At 39.3% G+C, this 23,895-nt stretch overlaps 1 protein-coding gene across 1 annotated transcript in view; it reads right to left on the bottom strand.

The window, feature by feature from the left end:
- ANKFN1 (ankyrin repeat and fibronectin type III domain containing 1) overlaps positions 1-13,650 on the bottom strand; it is a 159,599-nt gene extending 145,949 nt beyond the window's left edge. Inside the window, exons 1-2 of the mRNA XM_061140936.1 lie at positions 13,450-13,650; positions 9,696-9,906 (exon numbers count right to left, since the gene is read on the bottom strand). Coding sequence (XP_060996919.1) covers positions 9,696-9,906; positions 13,450-13,635 — 397 coding nt within the window. The 5' untranslated portion in view covers positions 13,636-13,650. The remainder of the gene's footprint in view (positions 1-9,695; positions 9,907-13,449) is intronic.
- Between the last annotated feature and the right edge of the window lie 10,245 nt (positions 13,651-23,895).

Here is a 23,895-nt window from a genome sequence, read left to right as displayed (position 1 = left end):
ACCCAAATGGAATGCAAATCAACCTATTCTTGATGTATTACTATTTTCTAATTGCTATCTATTTGGCACAGGATTGGTGAGCTTATTTTGGTGGTTTGTTTGGACATAGAAACTAGAAAGGTTAGTGTCTATTCTATGATTAATTTTCCTGCCTGTCACTTCCCTTTTTCTTGGATCCATTCTCCTTTTACTTCTACCCTCTGGATATTTTCCTCTTGAGTCCAGAACTCCTGTATCTGTTTGCGAGGTTTGGTCTTTTCACTCTTACTGCAGTTGATCCCTTCTCCAGCCAAGCAACTATCCCTCTGTGCAGCCAGCCAGCACAATAGAGGGTCTGTGAGTGTGTGGTGAGCGGTTCGGCTGGGGCAAGACCACTTGGCGGCTCCTGAAATAGGCTCCATGCTATTGTGGTGTTTAATTATCAACAGCATTTCTACCACCCAGTGTTTCTGAGTGGGTATTTGTTCTAAGACCTGCCCAGCTAATTAACTACTGGGGTGGGAATGGGGGGAGGGGCAGGAACTTGGTGTTCAAAGAATACAATTACGGTTACTGTTTAAATCCTGAGATAAATAATAATCAGACCAAGTGGATTTTCTTCACCATCAGAATCTAACCTACTGATTGGCAACTACTTATTAGCCTTACATTTCTTAATTTTTTCTTTTCCCTTGCAATTGGTGAATTTGGGCCGAAATTGCTTAAAGCTTGAAAATTATAAAAGAGTAAAATGTAAACTAATTTTAATTTTTTCTTGACACTTTCAGGGAACTATTCATTTGGCTTACTTAAAAAAATGCATTTGCCCATTACTCATGATACGCTATTTTGTGATGTAGTGATAACTTTTCTGTTGTCATTGGTAGTTCCCTGGTTTTCACTGACAAGAAACACAGGTCGTAAGATAATCATTTAAACTCAGTGGTAGGAGGCTGTTTGCCACTAGCCTTAGGCGCCTCTTCCTATAGTACCCTTAGTTCCGTATGAGTTTCTTCATGAGGGGAACTCATTGCTCACCAGTAACTGTACACGGAACACTCTCAAGTAGTACAGGTTTAAAAGATTTTTATTAAACCCTTTGGTCTGTGTTATACTTAAGAGGCACACAAATATAAATCAAATACTTGTTTTTATAAAATACCTTTGTGTTCTTTCAGCAAAAAATAAAAATCTCTTGCCCCAGATACAAATTTTCTGTTTTAGCTTCCATTCAAAAATACATTATATACTAAGTGGTGTCAATTTCAACCCTATCTGTAATTTCAAAGGAGAAAACAAGGTCACTTATGTATAAACCTTGCATTGTAGGCCAATATCCTCTGGGCAACCAAGAATAGCAGTTAATAAAATTTATCTTTGCTGATCATAAATGACAACCTTCCAACAACCTCACAACTGACTTGTTTCCAGCTAGGAACGTCAAAAGAAGTAATATAGGGGGATTAATAATTAAATGTGTTTTAATTAAAAAACTCAAAACATAAGTTGCAATTTACCTGTCTTAATAAGATTCAGGGCTCAAAATTCACTTGGGTCTCAACCTGCTGTCTTATTTTCAGGTTTTCCCAAGGACTTTGAGAGTGTGATTCCCAAAAAGTTTTAGTGATTTGGAGATTAAATGTTTCATTTCAAATACTGTGAACTTTCTTCTCTTAGAACTCATTACAACTTGGACATGGGGCTCTGAAATGTTTTTCTCTGCTATTTTCAGCAGAATGTAGATTCACAAACTCCACATTATATAGTGTAAGTTGTAATTGTTGCTCTTTAAGAAGCTAGAGCTATTGACATAGAGAGACTTTCTGCCCACGTCTCCCAAACTCCAAGGGGCAAATGAACATTATCTCTGAAACAAACACACAAAATAATTGAAGAACTTATTTAGAAAATCCAAAGCAGATTACTCAATAATGTCATAGAGGGGTTAAAGATGAAATAAGATAGCTGGAACTTCTGCTGATTTTTTAGTGCTGTCCAATAGAAATATAGTATGTCACATCATTTAAAAATTCCTAGTAGTGACATTAAAAAAGCAAAAAGAAGTAGGTGAAATTAATTTTCATGATATATTTAAGTTAACTTAATAGATCCAAACATTATCATTTCAACATGGAATCAGTATAAAATTATTAATCATATATATATGGTACTTAAGCCCTAAAAATTCATTGTAAATTTTACATTTAAAACACATTTTAATTTGGACTGGACACATTTCAAGTACTCAACAGTCATATGTCTATGTTTGACAGTGTAGTTTTAGAACATAAAATCCTACAAACTTTAAAAAGTGCTTATATTGGACAGTGTTTTCACAGCACAGACCATACAACAGATGGGTAAAATATTTAAATTCTCTACCAGAAAATCCTGGGTTGTTTTATTTTGTTTCTGAGAGTTATATTGGCTAACAATTTATTTGACCATTTACAATGTGCCAGGGAAATGTTTTAAACCTACTGCATTTAATTCTCAACAATCTTAGATAGGTAGCAGAGTAGCCAGCCTTCAAGAGACCCCCTAGTGCTCTCGCTGTCCTAGCATTTACACCTTGTACCGGGGTTGATCTGCATTGGGCATCAAGATCAGCAAGATTCAGCAAAAGTGATAATACATCACCTCTGATATTTTAGGTATTAGGTTACAAGAGGCTGGTGCTTCCATCTAGGTTGATCTCTCTCTCTTACTTAAATAATGTCCTCTAGGGGAAGCCAATCGCCACATCAGGGAGCAGCGCAATGGAGAGGCCCATACAGGAAGGAACACAGGCCTGTTACCAGCAGTCACTTGAGCAAGTTTGAATGGATCCTCTGGCTCAAGCATGTCTTTAGAGCAGAGCAGTGGTTATGTTGGTTGAATTGAGGGACGGAAGCCTAGACAGTGAGTGTGTGCATGTGCACATGTATGTGTTGGGTTGGCCAACAAAGGTATCTTTATACTTTATGCATGTTTTAATTTTGGGAAAGGAGAATACATTCAGTGTTGCAGGAATATTTAAAAATTAAAAATAAAAGAATGAAAGAACAGTTATCAACTCTTGAAGAGCAAGTGACTAGAACTTAGGCTATGGCCACCTGATGTCTAAAAAATTATTTGCAAATAAAAGAGGTAAATTCACTTGATATTTAGTAAAATTATTTCCTTCGAAATTAATAATATATTCATACCCTTCAAAAGAAGTAGAACTAGTCTTGGGATTTATTCAGTTCAACTAAACACATGTTTATCAAGTGCCTACTCTTTGATGGGGATAGAGTGACAAATGAGACAAATTTTGCTCTTTGGAGTTTACATTCTAATGCAGAGGAGATAGAAAATAAGGAAATCAAAACACTGAGAAAATACTGTATAGTGATTCCAATGCTATGCAGAAAACTAAAATAAACTGATGTGATAATAAGTGGCTTTACTTTGCAGAATAAACTCTTAAGAGCTATGTACAACTCTCTGCCACCCAGTTCCTCTCACTCAAGCATGGAAGTCAACTGCCCAGGGAGGGTGGCCTGAACCCAAGCAAGCTTGCGTGAGCTTAAACCTTTGTGGTAAGTTCACTGAAATTGGGGGGAGGGTATTTTTGTTACTACAGCAAAGTCTAGCCTAATACACTTGTCTACAAAAAAATGAAATAAGTAAAATCTTGGTTAAAAAAATGGCCTCCCATGCCCAAAACAGTAGATAGAACAGTCCTTGTCTTGCATCCTTTTTCTATTTACTTCCTATCACTGCTCCCAACATCTTTAAATTGCTAAAGGAGACTAAAGGTCCCCATAAACTCAAGGAAAAAAAAAAAAAGAAAGAGACTTTAGACCTTGGACTTGGTGACCAAAGAAAGCCTCTCATGAAGATGTAAATTTGAACTGAAATGTTAAGAAGGAGTTGGCAATGAAATGATCAAGATTAAAAGCACTCAGTCTTTTCAAGGCTGGAGAATAGCCATACGAAGGCCCTCTAATAAGATAGTGAGGAGTGTTTAAGGAATGGAATGGGGGTGTGCGTATCACAGGTGAGGGCTGAGCAGTATGGGATAAGGTTTGAGGAGGAGCAAGTTCATAAGTCAGGGTAATGGTTTGTACACCTATTTTAATGGAGCAGACAAAAATATCTGGGGACACATTCTAGAGACTTGTTTAAGCCTTGTCCTTTACATTGTTTTAAGGGTTGAAAATCATTGTCTTTTGAGGGTGGATTTGATTTCAGGAAACCTCTCTAAATCATTGGAAGCCACGTCTGGTAAACAGGGAGGGTGATGACGCTGAGCAATGCTGTTTTGGAACAAAAATCAGGTGTGACTCTAAGCAACAAGTCAGATTTTCTCATAAACTGGTTCCGAGGACAAATCCAAAAGTGTTTAGAGCAAGGGCAGCACTGTTGAAGCAAGTGTGGGGTCTCCCATGAGGACCCTGTTACAGGATAACATTCGTGTGGATTGTAGACTTTCTGCTGTGTTTGTTTACATAAAGCCAGCCTCATTAGTTTATAGTCACACCTCTTAGACGTGCCCTGAACCGGTCCCAGCACCAGCATGGACCCTTGACTACTGCAGAAACGAGCGGTGCATCCTGACAAGGCTGCCAAATTTTGACATTGGTGTCTGCACCACACTCAGATGACAGCTACTCTGCGATCGTATTTTATGAACCAACTGAATATAACTAATTCTGGGAGACATTTCCTAGTGCCACAGGCAGTATCCAAGGGAAAGCAAGAGAGAGGAGTTCACAATGGAATGCAGAGAGGGAGGAGAGGGTCTGGGCAGAAGGGAGAATGCAGCTATAGGAAAGGGCAGAAAGAACAGTCTGCCATGTTATTAATCAGTATAAAAACAAAAAGTCAGGCTATGTCTGCAAATAAAATTTCAAAACAGTGCCTGGAAAACACAATAATGGCAGCAACAGAAGGTTCCCTACAGTGTAAATTACTGGAAGACAAACTTTTCTTCATACACTGTGTGTGTGAGTGCACATGTATGTGTGCTAAAATTCAATATCTGTGATTCACAACAGCGTAAGACAGGTCTTAAAATTTCACCTGAAAATTTCTCAGCCCCTACTATGTGCCAGGTGTTGGGATCAAAAGATGAGTTAACATTCATGTGAGTGACCAGATTTGCATATGGTAGGTGTCCAAAAAGAACTAGCTTCTTTATGATCACCGTTTATAGACCCTATTCTGTGCTGTGCTTAGCTGCTCCGTTGTGTCCGACTCTTTGCCCGCCAGGTTCCTCTGTCCATGGGGAGAGCCTAAATGATGCCCAATAGGTAGCAACCTCAGAAAGGCAAGGACCTCACTGATGATTCAGTAAATGCCTCTGGAGACTGTGAGAGTGTGAATCAAAGGTGAGGAGGGCAGGGTATGAGTTTGAATAAGGGTGGGGTCTATGACAGGGGACTTTCAGATATGGAGCAAGTCTTTCTCAGATAGCAGTTGTTCAACTGAGTCTGTGTTATAGCAAGTGGGATACTGAATGGGTGAAAAAATCAAAAGTATAGTCCCCAGGTATCCTGAAGTACTTCTGTACATTAGTTTTCCTAGGTCTGGTCCTTTGAGATTCTGGGCCTGTTTCCTAAGCTCGGCACACCTATGTGGGATTCTACTTCAATAATGGCTGATGTTTTCTTCTAGAAGGAATGAATATTACTTTGTGCTGCTCCCTAAAGGTGGGAGGAACAGAAAATAGTTGCCAAATAAAGACAGTTGATTCATCTAATGAGCAGGCTGAAGTTCCGTATATATTTAACCTTGGGGCAGTGTGCAAATTTGGGTGGTCTCTTCTGGCACTTCCCTTATGAATAAGGAAATGTACATGTCTAGATTTCAAGCCATGTTTATTAAGAACAGCTCCATATCGCTCTATGCTTTGAGGGGTTAAAACCTGGACGACATGCCTGACCAATGGCTTAGGAGGTTAAGTCCCCAAACGTATCTGTGTTTTTGTGATTCCTGTTTTGAAATGGAGACAAATACAGAGGACTTTCTTCTGAATTATGTCGAAATCTTTTGTTGGCATAGTGAAAAGAGTATTGGGCTGTTTTCAGAAGGGAACACACAGGGGAAGGGAAGACAGAAATTTTACCCTATTGGAAATCCTGAAATATTTGACAGGCATTAGAAGACAAACAGATGGAGAAGAGTTAGGGAAGGAAGGAAATGAATATCCACATTGTGTCAGGAAGTGGGCTGATACTTTTCTACAAATACCTAAAGCATTTAATACCAAATGCTAAATACATTTAATACTCAATACCAAAGCATTTAATACAGAAGATCTGGGTTCAAATTGTGGGTCTACCACTTATTAGCTTTGGAGCGCTGGATAAATTATTTGTTTTTCATTATTTCAGGAAGCTCTCATCTCACAAACCAGTGGTCAGGATCAAATGTAAGCAAAAGCATTTTCACAATGTGTAAAATACTCTAAGAACTTAAGACCTCATTGTTATTATTATTATTATTATTACTCTTCTATCCTGCCTCTACTGCTTCTGTGGAACAGTTTGCAACAGATGCTTGCTTACCTGGTTCTGGCTGCCAGACTGTTTTTCTCATGGACTGACTCACACTCACGCACAGAAGCAATTTGATTTCTTTTGTACTTGATATATATAGTGAATTAACAATCCCTGAAAACAGATTGTGTTCTTCTATCCTGCTTTTTTCCAACAGAAATGGCATCTCAGTGCACAGAACAGAACAATGGAATTTTAGCAAATAGCAAAAAGGGAAAGGGAAAGAGAAAGGGGCCTAGTGACCACAGCCTTCCATACTGGTTACTTGGAAAGACAGCAGATTTGCACAGCAGGACCCCATGTATGGTATCCCACACACTTGGACTTCAGTCTTTGACACCCTTATTCACTTGCTTGATGTGTGACCTTTGGTCAGTCACATAACCTCTCAGAATTACAAATTCCTCTTCTTCAAAATGGAGTTAATAACATTATCCTGAAGGGCCAGTGTGAAAACTGGAGATAATGCATGTGGAGATTTCATAGGCCCTCGATCAGTTGTCCTTTGCTGTTTTTACACATGTGGGAGTCTATGCACGATCCTGTCTCTTTAACTTTTTGGGTGGCCGAGGTGACTTAGGTATTATATTTCCCAGAGGCTAAAACCTGGGTTTCTCTCTCAGTATCCTTTACAACTTTTTGATGATAATGTGGTTATCATCCCACAGGGAATGAGGAAAAACCAGGGATCTTTTCAATAAATTTTCTTTTGGTTTAACTAGATATTTAGTACTTGGGCTCTTTTATGGAGATTTAATTATGCACAAAGGGGATTGGCGGGGATTGGGAGCCTTACTGGTTTCGTGGAAAATGCAGACGTTTTTTGTAGCGTCTCAGGTAAGTAAGAGTAATGTTTCATCCAGCACAGTGCAGGCACCATCTGGATGAATGGTCTCCTTGTTCCTATAGAATGGGGCTCAGTCTGCATTCTCTGTGTTCAGACCCCTTGATTCTCTCCCCACAGCTCTCTCACTGGATCTTTGGGACAGACATTATTGCAACATAAATTGGAAGGCAGCAAATAAACCTTTCTCATTTCTTCCATCCTTATTTGCCCATCCATCCAAATCCTCCAGTTCCACTAAAAAGAAGCGGCACTTTGACGAAGGAGCTCTTACTGAAGAGCCCCATGCTACTGAACCCAAGTCCTCATTCTTTTGGACATGGATGTGGTGAGCTTAGCATTTTTAAAAGAAAGAGTTTTCTGATACAAGGATCTGCCTCTGTACCTAGTCTTTGGGTGGCGGGGTTTTATGAAATTTAGGAGCATAGATGTGACCTCTAATTATATATTTGTTGCTTCTCTTTCAGCCTTCTGGGTCTCACCACTTGGAAGTGAGTGAATCAGTATTAGTGAAACTAACAATTTGATGAGTTTACTTTTTTCTTTTAGGAAACATAAAAACTGTGGCTCAGAGCCACTGTGGTCTTTGGGTCAGAGAGTTTGCACCTAGGGGAATGTGAGTGCCTACCTCAGAATGTTGTGTGAGGATTAAAGGAGTCAATACATGTAAAGTGCTCAGAATAGTGGCTGGCACAGGGCAAGGGCTGTGTGATTTTATCCCTTCCACTCCTGGGCAGGGTCAATGGCCCAGAGCAGCTCCCTTTGGCAAGTACTATCAGCTCTACTTCAAAATACATTCAGAAAGAAGCCATTCACAAAAGATCACATGTTGAATGATTCCATTTATGTCAAATGTCCAGAACAGACAAATCTATAGAAACAGAAAGTAGTTGTCCAGGGCTGAGGAGTGGGCAGGTGGGGGTGTGATAGCTGAAGGGTATGGGATTTCTTTTGGGGTAATGAAAATGGTCTAAAATTGATTGTGGTGATGGTTGCACAAGCCAGTGCTTATACTAAAAATCTTTGAATTATACATGATAAGTGGGTGAATTGTATGGTATGTAAATTATATTTCAATAAAGCTGTTAAAAAATACATCCAGAATTCCACCCCTGCTCATTATCAATGTCCCTACTGTGCTAATCCAAGCAACTGGCATCTGTCACCTGGACCATTAGAATGGCCTCCTAGCTGGTTTTTACAGTTTCACAATTGCTCTCATCACTGTGTCTTCTCCGCAGAGACGGCAGTGATCTTTTAACATGTAAAGCAGAATGTCTTTTTTTTGCCATGTCATGTGGCTTGCAGGATCTTCGTTCCCTGACCAGGAATTGAACCTGGGCCCTAGCAGTGAAAGTGAGGAGTGCTAACCATTGGACTGCCAGGGGATTCCCCAGAATGTGTCTTTCATCGGTTTAAACTGTTTCACTATGTCTCTATCACACATACAATCAAAGTGAAGCATCTCGCCATGGCCTCTCTAATCCTGAATTATCTGATCCCGATGACCTGTCCCTTAGCCATCACTCTCCCCTGTGTTCATTTTGCTTTAGCCACTCTGGCCTTCTTGTTCTTCAGAAACATGGCAATCTCATTCCTGCCTGCCTCAGACCCTTTCTACCTGCCCTTCACTCTGCCTAGAATTAGCCCCCAGATCTTCTCATGGATCATTCCTTGATCTCATCTAGGACTAGAAGCAAGTGTCACTATATCAGAGAGACTATTAAAATAGTGTCACTCTACCAATCTCTACCCACTCATTCACTTTATTTCTTCATGGTGTTTATCACTATTTGAATTTATATTTTATTTATTTTCTGGCTTGTTGGAAATCTCCTCCACTGGAATATAAGTTCTATAAGTGCAGAGATTTTTATCTTGCTCACCACTGCGTTCCAAGTACTTAGAACGTGCCCTTTCCTTGGTGTTTGTTGATTAAGTGAATAAATGAATGGAGCTACCATATTGATTGTGAATAGAAAGACACTAACATGCAGATGCTCATTCTTTTTCCTATCTCATTCTTTTCTCTATGTATACTTCCTTATACAGAGAATAAGGAAACTATAGCCTTATTTGGGGTACTTCACATATCTTAGAGCTTGCGTTCAATTCTTAAGAGGAAGTTCTTCTAAGGTTCCTGTTCAATACCACTCCATATATTCTATTTAAAATGTAACTGGATGTTTAGACATATAAACACTGTCACTATTTGCATGAAAACATGTAAAGGATTTCAGAGCCTATGGTTAGTCAATCATTCTTTCTAATGGCCAGTAATGACTACTTCAGTGGGATGAAACTGTGCCCTTAATAGTATGTGTTTTATTCTCAGGTTTACTTACAGTGTGGACTTTCTCGGGCCCCTGTCTTCAGAAGAATCCTAGCAATGGGTGCATTGTTGGTCATGATGGCAATATCCAGAGGTGTCAACCCCTCACTGTTAGGTGTGTTGAGATCTAGTTCCTCTGGTGTGTACTGATACAGGAGGATCTGCACGGCGTCTATGTCTTGCTGTTCAACTGCTTCAAACATGGCTTCATTGCCCTGGAAGTTCTGGAGAAGAAGGAAGTAGGTTAGCACAGTTTCATACACCTGCTTGTCTTCATGACCTAGCTGTTGTAGATTTCAGGGACTTCTTCAGGGACTACATTTTCACTTATAAGTGGTATGATGGTGGTGGTGGTTTCGTCACTAAGTCCTGTCCGATTCTTGCTACCCCATGGAGTGCAGCCTACCAGACTCCTCTGTCCATGGTATTTCCAAGGCAAGAATACTGGAGTGGGTAGCCATCTCCTTCTCCAGGGAATCTTCCTGACCCAGGAATTGAACCTGGGTTTCCTGCATTGCAGGCAGATTCTTTACCGACTGAGCCACCACAGAAGCCCTTTCACTCCACAGTCTCTAAAGCAAACACTGTTGGGCCCTCCCTCCATCTTTCTAATGAGCATTGAAAAGATCTGTACATGTAGATGCATGGAGACAATTCAGTATACAATCTATAGATAAGAGCAGACATCAGTTTTTCTCAAACCAGTCTTCTGTGGAATACTGTTCAGGAGGCCATCATGAAGTGTTCCATGAAGAAAGTAACATGTGGTCAAATGAATTTGGTCAATGTTAGATAAAATCAAGTTATTGCATTATTTTACTGTAAGACCTCTCAAGGTCTTTGCTAATTTTTTTAAATAAATTACATTGCAAATTTTCTGTATATTATTATATTTTAACACCTTTTTAAAAATAATTTTATTTTATGCTTTGGCCACCTGATTCGAAGAACTGACTCACTGGAAAAGACCCTGATGCTGGGAAAGATTGAAGGCAGGAGGAGAAGGGGACGACGGAGGATGAGATGGTTGAATGGCATCACCAACTCCATGGACACGAGTTTAAGTAAGCCTCGGGAGTTGGTGATGGACAGGGAAGCCTAGCTTGCTACAGTCCATGGGGTTGCAAAGAATTGCACATGACTGAACGACTGAACTGGACCTAACATAATTTTCTGTATATTATTATGTTTTAACATATTTTAAAAAATAATTTTCTTTTATTTTTGGCTGTGCTGGGCCCTTGTTGCTGCATGGGATTTTTCCTAGCTGTGTTGCTGTGGGGGCTCCTCTCTAGTCGTGGTGCATAAGCTTCTCATTGCAGAGGCTTCACTTGTTGTGGAGCACGGGCTCTAGGGCACACGGACTTCAGTAATTGTGGCTTGTGGGCTCAGTAGTTGAGGCTTGCTGGCTCTAGAGCATGGGCTCAACAGCTATGGTGCATGGACTTAGTTGCTCTGTGGCAAGTAGAATCTTCCTGGATCAGGGATAGAACCTGTGTCTTGCGCATTGGCAGGCAGCTTCTTTGCCCCTGAGCTACTAGGGAAGTCCCAAGGCCTTTACTAATTTTAATATGCAATTGTGACCCTCTCATAGGTGAGGAATATGACCTGTTTCAAATAATTTTTTTCACAGAACATATTTTTCATTCTATTTGTTTTAACTCTCCTGGAATAATGTTCTACAAAACGTAGTATGGGAAATGCTGGCATAGATAACATAGCACGGGTAACTTAAATTATGACTGGCTCAGAATTGAGAGTACATGCCCTCTCTCTGTTATCCCCTCCTTTTCCATCCCCATGTCTGGACTGTTGCTCAGACTGCTCCCAGATTATGGCAATGGCCTACCTGTTTCTTGTCTTACTCTCCTCCATCACTACTCCATCCAAGAGTAATCTTTCTAAAATTTACAATGCTACATGTCCCTTCGCTATTTACAAATTTCTAATAGGTCCATACTCTGCAGTATGGTATGGTCTGCAGACTGACTCCCTAACTCCTTTGTACTAACCTCTACGCTTTCTCAACCTGGAGTCATAGTCACTGAATACCTCGCATTTCTGAAACCTCAGATGAGGGAATCAAGAGGTAGTGTTCAGGGAAGGTTTCAGTGGATTAGGTAACAAACTTCTTTGCTGCCTGAGAGGGCCAAAATTTCAATATTCACAGGATACAAATCACCTATAGAAAAAAAATAGCTAGAGACAATATATTTCCTTTGAAAGTTTCTTTCAGAATATTAATAGTAAACAAAGGAGAAAACCTTTAGAATTCTCTCAAATATGTATTTTTATAGCTCATGCGAGACGAGCAACACACATACTATTCATACATTTATCTGGTATCTTCTCCAGGAATTGCCTGGTGGTTAAACATGTTAAAATACCAGTGGTCCTGACCTAGCATATGGGTTGTCTGATTAAACCTTTAGTAACCAAATACTAAGGTTGGCAGGTTTTATTTTTAGTCTCATCAAAAATCTATTTTTTCCATCAAAGGCTGCAGGCCGGCTTAACTGAGTGCATAACACATGAATGAAATTTGAGGAAAACACAAAGTTATTATGCGAATGCTTGTTTTGACAATGGGGACCCAAGGGATGGAGCTATTTGGTAGGCAGTTCTCTTTGCCACATGGCAGTCTGCTGATTAGAAAAGTGTTTTGTCGACAATCTGCTCAGCTGAAGAGCCTCTGAGGCTTAGGCCATAGCTTAACCAAGTCTTCCTAGATGTGTTTGAAATGAGAAAAATTAGAAACCAAAGTGCAAAGTTAATATGCTTCCCTCTCCAAACAACACAGTTGTGATTTGCTTGTGATTCTTAGTATGTCTAATTTCTCCTGTGCCATCATATTTGCTCTCACTCTTAAGTAATTTCCTTCTCCATGCTTCTGTTGGCGAACTCCAGTATGCTTCTACCTGGGAAGGCTAGGGCTCATTTCTGTTTTAAGCCCAAATAAATGGTGCCATAAACCCCTGCATAGACACCCTTCCTGATCATGTTAATGTTACGCTCTCAGCTTTTACCGAGGGGCAATATAAGAACCTCCTATTTGAGAATGTCTGTAAGATCCCCAGTACTCTTTATTCTCCATTACATAATTCACTGTATCTTATAAAGGCCAGAGGACTTAGCAACAGGAAGATATCATTTGGTATGCTTTCAGTTATTAGCTAATGGAATGCTATTACCAGTTGTTCTTCCCTTTCTGCTTTGACTGACTAGGAACTCAGAGGTAAATGTAATGATAAATTTCAGGTACTGTGTTTGCCTAGATTTTTGGTATATCGATTTCTCTTTCTAACCTCACTATTTTCTTTTTCTAGTTTTTTTTTTCTTCCTTCCTTTGTCCCTCTCCCACTCCTTTGCTGTCCCCCACTATTATCATTGCTATCGATTTATTTACTATTATATATTTAGAATATTATTCAGTATTTGAATGAACACTGGGTCTCCCAAGAAAGCCTATTTGATCTCAAACTCTCTATTTGTCAACTGCTCTTCTGGGAGTTCTTCGGTGAATTAGAGAAAGAAAAACTAAGGGAAAATAAAGGAAAGGAAATTTAGAAAAAGGAAGGGAAAATCTCCCAGTCATTCCAACTTTGGCTAACGTATATATGTGCAGTTCTTGTCTTACTTGACTTTCAACATTTATAAACTTGCAAACATCCGGTTCTGAAGTTAATGAGGATCATCTTAAAATCTCCTAAAATCCAAACACAACTGCACAAATCAAACCAAGATGGGAATAAAAAGAGTTTTATTACCACCGAAGTCTTTCTGAGACTCAGCCGGTCAGTTCTTGTCCTAAAATATGCCTCATCAAATGAAGAGTGGCTGCCTTTCAGCTTCTCTGAGAGGTTCCGGTACAGGCGTTTGGCAGCATTGGGAGACGAAGGGGCGCTATGCTTTTTTGACTGAGAAAGATGTAAATTCTGCATTTGTTGGGTCATTTTCACACGACAGTTCCTAGGAGGAGAAAAATCTAATGTTATAATAATTTACATAGTGTAATTATAAGTTGACAAAGAATTTTATCATCTCCAGTAGCCATCTGGAATCGTAATAAAATATTATAGCTGGAAGGGACCTTAGAGATCATCAGATCCAGCCTTTTCACCTTATAGATGAGAAAGCTGCAACCCCAGGAAGGGAAATAGCTTGTTTATGGCCATACAGCTAATTGGTGACAAGAATGAGATGACAACATCCACTTACTATATAAACATATACATTCACATACAAACATATGTATGATTTGAGCCTCTACTCAAAATCTTTTGATCTCTGTCCCACTGGGAGGTAGTATCTGAATTCTATAACCCAGGGTGTCTGTTCAATTCTTCTTGGCTTTATATAATTGGAATTTTGCTACTTATACTTTATATGCTATCTTCTGTTGGGTGTATAAGAGAGTGTGGTTTTTTCCTGAAGATCTTCTTCTCTTAAGGTGTTAAACTGTGCCTGTTATCTGAGATTCATTGAACTACTCTAGTGCCCAGACTTTTGGGGAATTTGTACTCATGTACCCATAGGCTCAAAAAACTAAGATCATGGCACTCAATACCATTACTTCTTAGCAAATTGATGGGGAACAAATGGAAACAGTGGTAGATTTTATTTTGGGGGGCTCCCAAATCACTGCGGATGGTGACTGCAGCCATGAAATTAAAAGATGTTTGCTCCTTGGAAGAAAAGCTATGACAAACCTAGACAGCATATTAGAAAGCAGAGACATCATTTTGCTGACAAATGTCCATCTGGTCAAAGTTATGTTTTTTTCAGTTGTCATGCATAAATGTGAGTGTTGGGCCATAAAGAAGGCTGAGTGCTGAAGAACTGATGCTTTTGAATTGTTGTGCTAGAGGAGACTCGAGAGTCCCTTGGACTGTCCATCCTAAAGGAAATCAACCTAGAATATTCATTGGAAGGACTGTTGCTGAAGCTGAAGCTACAATACTTTGGCCACCTGATGCAAAGAACTGACTCATTGGAGAAGACCCTGATGCTGAGAGAAGAAGGGCAGGAGGAGAAGGGTACGGCAGAGGATGAGATGGTTGGATAGCATCACTGACCCAATAGACAAGAATTTGAGCAAACTCTGGGAGATAGTGAAGGACAGGGATGCCTGGCATGCTGCAGTCCATGGGGTCACAAAGAGTCAGATACAATGAACAACAATACCCATAGGCTCATCTGGTCACCCTGGATACTCCAGATAGTGTCCTTCAGGATACTTACTGCTGGCATTCTCCAAGTAGTATTAGACTATTCCACAAATCTCTAAACCAACATCATACCTGAAGTCAATTTCTGGGAGGTCAGCCATGGATTTCAAAAGCCATCCACCATTATGTAGGTATTGCTACTGAAATACTAATGCTGCCAAGGCTATGGTTACCTAAACATATATGTATTGGGTGAACAGATGCAAGGATGGAAAAACTGGCTAAGGCAGTTAGTTATGTGCAAAGTGTCTCTATCCTGGGTGCAACCTCTGGTGAATTGCACCCAGGTCTCTGTGCTGCCTTCCCACCACCTGCCCTCAAATTTCTAATAGTGCCTTCTATTTGTAATGCTGCCATTTAGCTGTGACCTGGAAATCCCAAGTTTTTGAATATTTTTAGCCTTATGGACTCTGAAATAATATCATGTAAAATCTCTTTTATTGACCAAACTCTTCACAGGAAAGAGTTCAATGATTCTCCAGTTCCTACAGGTATAACCTATATTCTTCAGCCTGACAAACAAGTGCTTGCCTCTCCAGCTTCATCTGATACTGTACTTTTTATATTTCAGTCTTTCTGACCACCTTAGAGTTTCCTAAATAGTTCAAACTCTTTCCTACCTCTGGGTCATTTTATGCACTGCTTTGTATGTATTATAATTCCATCTGTGCCTTCAACCCCTGGGAAACAATTGCTGATCCTTAAAGTGTAGGCTGAAGTAGTTTCTGACACCTCTAGGCAAATTTGTGTATTTCTTTACTCAGTCACTCAGTATATGCCTGTCACAGTAAATATTTTATCCCATCACAGCTGTTTGTTTGGCATTCTTTCTCCAAGCTAGTCTATATGTTTCACAAGAACAAAGACTGCCAAGTATTAATTTTTATCTCCCCAGTACCTAAAAGGTGCCTGTCTCAGGGTAAAAGAAATATAACACAGAATGATGAAAGTGAAAGAGGAGAGTGAAAAAGCTGGCTTAAAACTAAGCATTCAAAAAACAAAGATCATGGCATCCTGTCCCATCACTTCATGGCAAATAGATGGGGAAACAATGGAAACAGTGACAGACTTTATTTTCTTGGGCTCCCAAAATCACTGCAGATGGTGTCTGCAGCCATGAAATTAAAAGATGCTTGCTTCTTGGAAGAAAATTATGACTGACCTAGACAGCATATTAAAAAGCAGAGACATTACTTTGCTGACAAAGGTCCATACAGTCACAGCTATGGTTTTTCCAGGAGTCATGTATGGATGTGAGAGATGGACTAAAAGAGAAAGCTGAGCACCGAAAAATTGATGCTTTTAAACTGTGGTGTTGGAGAAGACTCTTGAGAGTCTCCTGGGTTGCAAAGAGATCAAACCATTCAATACTAAAGGAAATTAATCCTTAATATTCATTGGAAAGACTGATGCTGAAGCTGAAGCTCCAATACTTTGGCCACCTGATGCAAAGAACTGACTGCTTGGAAAAGACCCTGATGCTGGGAAAGATTAAAGGCAGGAAGAGAAGGGGACAACAAAGGCTGAGATGGTTGGATGGCATCACTGACTTGATGGACATGAGTTTGAGCAAGCTCCAGGAGATGGTGAAGGACAGGGAGGCCTGGCGTGCTGCAGTCCATGGGGTCACAAAGAGTCAGACACGACTGAGCGACTGAACTGAACTGAAGATGTGAATTGCTCCTCTTCTACCTACTGACTATGTGATACTGAGTCAGTTGTTTTAGCACGTCTGAATCTCATTTTTCTCATTTGTAAAATAGGGACACTAACAACAACTACATATTATGGTTGTGAGGATTTGACAAAATAATAAATGTAAAGAGCTTAGAATACAAGAAGACTCCTGGCAGCTATCATTTTTGTTGTAGAATATATTCAGTAGATACTTTAGAGAAAATAAATGCACATATGATAATCTATTATATATTATATAGTAAGGGTCTACCCAGAAAGTTTATTTCTGCTCATGCCTCTGAGTTGGGTTCCATTTCCACTAGCACCGACTAACCTTGACTTATTTGTACTTTAATGAGTGGAAATCCCTCTTCATTACATTGTTGAACGTCTTTAGACACCTATTAAATCTTGCTTGTAATTTTCTTCAATACAAAGACTTCCTAGTGCCTTCTGAGGAGACTAGACCTATTTGATATTAATAGTATCATCAGGCCCTACCCAGTCTTAGCTAAATGGCCATATTCACATTTAGAAGGAGGGTGTAAAGCATTGTCTGCAGTAGTGTATGTACCTGCGGGTACATTTTCATTCATCTTCAATAATCTTTTAATTTACACAAAAGCAGAAATGGAAAGGGCAGTTGATATGGCATCTTTCTCCTTCTGTCCACAAATCTTTTACCTATAATTCAATAGCAACTATAGCATTTCCTCTATATCTTACCATTCTCACATAAATTTCAGATATCTGATGCACAAGCTAGCTCACATGGGGATTGTCTTATATATTTCTGCCTCCTCCTGCCTCTAGTCATTTCCTTCAGCATTATTGCCCCAGTTCGAGCCATCTATCTTGTCTACATCATTGTCATTCCCCAGATAAGCGTACATTCTTCAGTATCTCTCACAGTGCCCAGGAGTCCAGTAAATAAATTCTTGTTGATTGATCAAATTCTAGTGACTTGCCCTCTAACTGATGACACCTACCCACGTGGCCTCTTTTGTCTCTGTTCATCTCCCATCTGTCCCCTTCACTCAAAAGAAATTGACTTCTTCTCTTTCTTTGACTTCCTTCTCATACCATCCCAGCTGTCCCTTCCTTCCAGGCCATCCTTTAGCACGTTTCCATTTTTCTAGATTTCACCCATCATTATATTTTCTTTTTCTCCTTTATACATAGAATTTTGTCTGATGAGAGATACTTAGAATGACAAATTTCTATTATCTGTTCTCATAAACATGTACACCACCACCACCCCTCCTCCCAATTAAATGTGCTCTTAAATTTTCACCATGGAAAGGGACAAGCATTTGAGAAGCAGAGTAACTTTGGCTCTGGAATTTGGCAGATCCAAGCTTGAACCATGATATTGTTATCTGTAATTGATGTACCTTTGGGCACTTTAACAAAATTCTCTGAGCTAGTCTAATCATATATAAAAAGATTTACTACAGAGTTGTGAAGATTAAATAAATTCACAACTGAAAGGTTAGCATCCTGTTTGGTGCATAATACTCACTCAATAAATAGCAGCAATTATTAAAGTTACTTCAAGTCTTTTTCCCAAGGTAGAAACACCAGAGTATACTGTAATAATTTAGTTTTCTTTGTTTTAAACATTGTTTTGAAATCTGATTTTATGTATTTATTGTACTATTTAGCCTTTATTGTGATAAAAATACATTTAGATATTCTAATCTGTATGTTTATGGTAACTTGTGGTAAAACAGAACTAGTAAGTAGAGCTTCAAACTATTAGGGGGAAGAGGGGTATGAAGATAAGTCTAAAAATACTTGAAAAATAAAAAGAAATAAAATTAGAAAATATAATAAATGAAATGTAAAATGAAGGAGTAGGGTTAAAACTGAATATATTAGTGAGCATAATATATTCAAATGGTTTACTTTTCCTAATAAAAGATAAAATTCTCCAGTTGAGATTTTTAAATGGCCATCTATAAGTGGTATACCTAATTAAACATTTTACAGAGATACTAAAGACAAAAGTATGACAGTGGGAATGCCAAAATTAGGACCTCTGAAGATCCTCTTCTTAGCAAAAATTGTCTAAATTAATTTTTCAAAACCCAGGAAATTAACCAAAGTTTTGCAGTAATGCAGCAAGTGTTTACTCAAGAAAAGTAACTGAATTTGCTAAGAATAGTGAGCTTTGTGGCATTTTTAAACATGCTTCACTCCCATCAACTCAGCGGCAGCCTTGAAGACTAAACAGTAGTCTGGTAGCCAATGGATGGTGCAGAATGGTGATAGAGATAAAACCCGTCTTGAGAGAATTGTCATTTTTTGACATGTCTGGGGTTCCCTGATAGAATTCACTCACAAGGCTTTTTAAAATTTGATCTTACTCAGAGCTCACCAAGTGCAAATAACCTTTTCCTCTGGGGCATGTATTTGAAAACAAACACCAACAGTGCCTTAATATTTTAGCTGCCTGAGGTGGCAGATAAGAGTGGTAACAAACAGCAGATAACCAGAAAGCTTAAAATAAAAAGTTGGAGAATTAGATGTCCAAAGAAGACTTTGAAAAGTTCTGACCCATTCCTGGGGATCTAGCAGATCATGTGCATTCCCAGATGTGAGAGGGTTCTTGTAAAATACCTGAGATGGTCCTGAGCTCGCATCTCTGTCTGAGTTTGAGGTCTGTGCAAGCAGGATGTGAATGCCATGTGCTGTGTGTGTTGTGTCCGACTCTTTGCGACCACATGGACTGTAGCCCACCAGGCTCCTTTGTCCATGAAATTTTCTAGGAAAGAATACTGGAGTGGGTTGCCATTTCTTACTCCAGGGGATCTTCCTCACCCAGGGATTAAACTCACATCTCTTGTGTCTCGTGCATTGACAGGCACTGTGCCAGGTGAGAATGAAGGCTACCACAGAGCTATCAATTGCGTGATGAGTATCGAAGGTGTGCCCCAACATCCACATAGAGCCACTCTGCCAAGATTGATTCTAGCTCTTTAATGAAATTTTTATTTGATCATTAGCTGACCACTTTTTCTTGGGCTCCAAAATCACTGCAGATGGTGACTGCAGTCATGCAATTAAAAGACGCTTGCTCCTTGGAAGAAAAGCTATGACAAACCTAGACAGCATATTAAAGAGCAGAGACATTACTTTGCCAACAAAGATCCATATAGTCAAAGCTATGGTTTTTCTAGTAGTCATGTATGGATGTGAGAGTTGGACCGTAAAGAAGGCTGAGCACTGAAGAATTGATGCATTTGAAATATGGTGTTGGAGATGACTCTTGAGAATCCCTTGGACTGCAAGGAGATCAGACCAGTCAATCCTAAAGGAAATCAATCCTGAATATTCATTGGAAGGACTGATGTTGAAGCTGAAGCTCCAATAATTTGGTCACCTGATGTATAGAGTCAATTCATTAGAAAAGACCCTGATGCTGGGAAAGATTGAACGTGGGAGGAGATGGGGATAACAGAGGATGAGATGGTTGGATGACATCACCAGCTCCATGGACATGAGCTGAGCAAGCTCCAGGAGATGGTGAAGGACTGGGAAGCCTGGCATTCTGCACTTCATGGGGTCACTGAACAACAACCAAGGTAACCAACCAAAGACTTCAGTGGCCACATATGATGAAAATACAGACTTTACAGATTTAGTTCTGGAGTTTGCAAGTTCAGTTAGGGGACAATCTGGTTTCTAGAGTTGCCACATTTTATTGTTTAAGATGCCTCGTTTTCAACAGAAAAAAGTATAAAATATACCAAAGCTATTTTCCATTCATAGGAAATAAAGCAGTATGTTAATATTGCCCTTGAAGAAGTCTAAATGTTGGACATGTTGGACGAAGACTTAAATAGGGTATCTTAAATATATTCAAGGAACTAAAGGAATTTATGTCTAAAGAAATAAAGGAAATCAAGAGAATGGATGTCTCACCATATAAAAATATCAACAAAAGGTAGAATTTATTAAGCAAAGCCAGAGCCAAGCAGAAATTCTGAAGCTGAAAAGTACAATAATTGGGACTTCACTGGTGATCCAGTGGTTAAGAATCCACCTGCCAATACAGAGACACATGTTTGGTCCCTGATTTGGGAAGATTCCACAAGACAGGCTACAACTACTGAGCCCAAGTACTGCAACTGCTGAAGCTCACATGCCTAGAACTTGTGATCCCCGATGAGAAGAGCCACTGCAATGAGAAGCTCATGCACCACAACAAAGAGTGGACCCCACTCTCTCGCTGTAGCTAGAGAAAGCCTGCGTGCAGGAGTAGAGACCCGGTGCAGCCAAAAATAAACAAAAACAGCAGTAGCAAAACCCCATAATGCTAACAAAAGAAAAGCACAATAGCTGAAATGAAAAATTGACTAGAGGGACTCAACATCAGATTTGAAAAGGCAGAAGAAAGAATCAGGAAACTCAAAGATAGGCCAACTGAAGTCAGTTTTAGGAGCAAAAAGGAAAAAATAATCAACAAAAACTTTCAGAGATCTTTGTGACACCATCAAGTATACCAACATACATTTAATAGGAGTTTCAGAAGGAGAAAGAATATTGAAAAAATAATGGCCAAAAACTTCCTCAAACTGATGAAAAACACACACCCAAGAATTTAGTGAACACCAAGTTGAATAAAGTTAAAGAGAATCATACCTAGATACATCATAATTAAACTGTCAAAAGCTAAAGACAAACAGAAAATCTTGAAAACAAGCAAGAAATAATTCCTTATGTACAAGGGATCCCCAAAATAAATTATAGCTGACTTTTTGTCAGAAAACCATAGAGGCTAGAAGGATGTGGTTTTAAGCACACTATTGAAAGTAAGAACTTTGATATAAGTCTGATCTACTTTCAGGTTTTGGCTTTTCAACTTATTAACCGGATGATATTTAGCAAAATATTAGCTTTGATTTCCTCATCATAACAGTGCTACCATCTCAATTTTAATAGTCAAGTCTAAAAGGGGTATTAAGGTTTTAAGTGAAGTAACGCATACCAACTATTTAACAGAGTGGTTGAAATAAATAGATGTTCCATAAATATTTTCTGAATATCTATTTATTTTAGGTCCACTGTTCCCAGGCAATTCTGGTCTGCTTTTTAATACTATAGATTTGGTTCCATTTTCCAGAATTTCATAAAAATGGAAGGAATCACCATCATTCACTCTTTTTTTTTTAACTTTGATTCTTTTTTATTTTGAGGGCCAATTTTTTTAATGGTAGGGTTTCTTTTCTAATTTTAATTTTTAATGGAAGTATAGTTGATTTACAGTGTCATGTTAGTTTCTAATGTACAGCAAAGTGATTCAGTTAAATATAAGATTATATATTTACTTTATTCAGAATAGTTCCTATTACAGGTTATTACATGATAATGAATATAGTTCCCTGTGCTATACAATTGGTCCTTGTTATTTATCTATTATATATATATGTGAGTCCCCTACATATGAATGAGTTACGTTCTAAGAGCACGTTTGTTAATCCAATTTGTTGGTAAGTCTAACAAAGTTGGCCTCGGTGCCCGACTAACACAACCAGCTGCCCAGTATTGCACTGTAACGGGTTTATGATACCTTTCCCACAAACACATATAAAGAAACAAACATGAAAAGCAAACACTGTAAATCTTACAGGACAGTACCTTGAAAAGTACAGCAGAATAGTACAAAAGCTGGCATCCAGGGGCTGGCACCAAGTGGCCAGGCAAGAGGAGTTACTGATGGAGAAGGAGGAGGGGGTACAGATGGTGGGGCTGACAGACTGCCAGCCAAGGAGGCGGAGGGCGAGCTGCAGCCTCACTCACTCTTGACCCTGATGGCACACGCTCTGGTTCTTTGTTGGATTCATTTCTACATACACTCTTGAAAAAGCAATCCAGTGGCGTTTGGCAGTAGCTTTTATTTTATTTTTCTTATCATAGATGCCGTGGTAGCACTGGATTGCACGCCGAATAGCTGCTGCAACTTTCGTGTACTGTTCTATATTCAGGTCCTGTGCCACGAAGACTAACAGTGCACCTCAAATAAAGAAAATCTGCTTACTGTTTCCTGCACTGTGACTCTCTTCAGTTACTTCCTCCTCTTGTCTCTCTTTGTCCTTTCTCTGGGCCTTCAATTCCATCAGGTCTTCCTTAGTGAAGTCCTCATGTTGCAGAGCAAAGAGTTCAATGAAGCTGTTCTCTTGCAGATTTAACTTAAAATAAAGATACTGTAGCAAGTGTCTTTTAATTTCACAGCTGCAGTCATCATCCATGGTGATTTTGGAGCCCACCCCAGGCAAATAAAATCTGTCACTGTTTCTACTTTTCCCCTATCTATTTGCCATGAAGTGATGAAACTGGGTGCCATGATCTTAGATTTTTGAGTGTTGAGCTTTAAGCCAGCCTTTTCACTCTCCTCCTTCACCTCCATCAAGAAGCTCTTTAGTTCCTCTTCATTTTATGCCATTAGAGTGGTATCATCTGCATATCTGAAGTTGTTGCTATTTCTTCTGGCAATCTTGATTCCAGCTTGTGCTTCATCCAGCCCAGCGTTTCCCATGATGTACTCTGCATAGAAGTTAAATAAGCAGAGTGACAATATACAGCCTTGATGTACTCCTTTTCCTATTTGGAACCAGTCTGTTGTTCCATGTCCAGTTCTAACTGTTGCTTCCTGACCTGCATACAGGTTTCTCAGGAGACAGGTAAGGTGGTCTGGTATTCCCATCTCTTTAAGACTTTTCCACAATTTGTTATGATCACAGTAAAAGAGTTTAGCAAAGTCAATGAAACAAAAGTAGATTTTCTTCCCCCTGGAATTCTATTGCTTTTTCTATGATCCAGTAGGTGTTGGGAATTTGATCTCTGGTTCCTCTGCCTTTTCTAAATTCAGCTTGTACATCTGGAAGTTCCCACTTTATGTACTGTTGAAGCCTAACTTGAAGGATTTTGAGCATTACTTGCTAGCATGTGAAATGAGCACAACTGTATGGTAGTTTGAGCATTCTTTGGGATTGCCTTTCTTAGGGATTGGAATGAAAACTGACCTTTTCCAGTCCTGTGGCCACTGCTGAGTTTTCCAAATTTGCTGGCATATTGAGTGCAGCACTTTCACAGCATCATCTTTTAGGATTTGAAATAGCTCAACCGGAATTCCATCACCTCTACTAGCTTTGTTCATAGTAAAGCTTCCTAGGGCCCACTTGACTTCACACCCCAGGATGTCTGGTGAGTGATCACACCATCATGGTTATCTGGGTCGTAAGACATTTTTTGTGTAGTTCTTCTATGTATTCTTGCCACCTCTTCTTAATCTCTTCTGCTTCT

The sequence above is a fragment of the Dama dama genome, chromosome 5, assembly GCF_033118175.1.
Source record: "Dama dama isolate Ldn47 chromosome 5, ASM3311817v1, whole genome shotgun sequence".
Classification (NCBI taxonomy): domain Eukaryota; kingdom Metazoa; phylum Chordata; class Mammalia; order Artiodactyla; family Cervidae; genus Dama; species Dama dama.
This window is presented reverse-complemented; position numbering and strand designations above follow the sequence as displayed.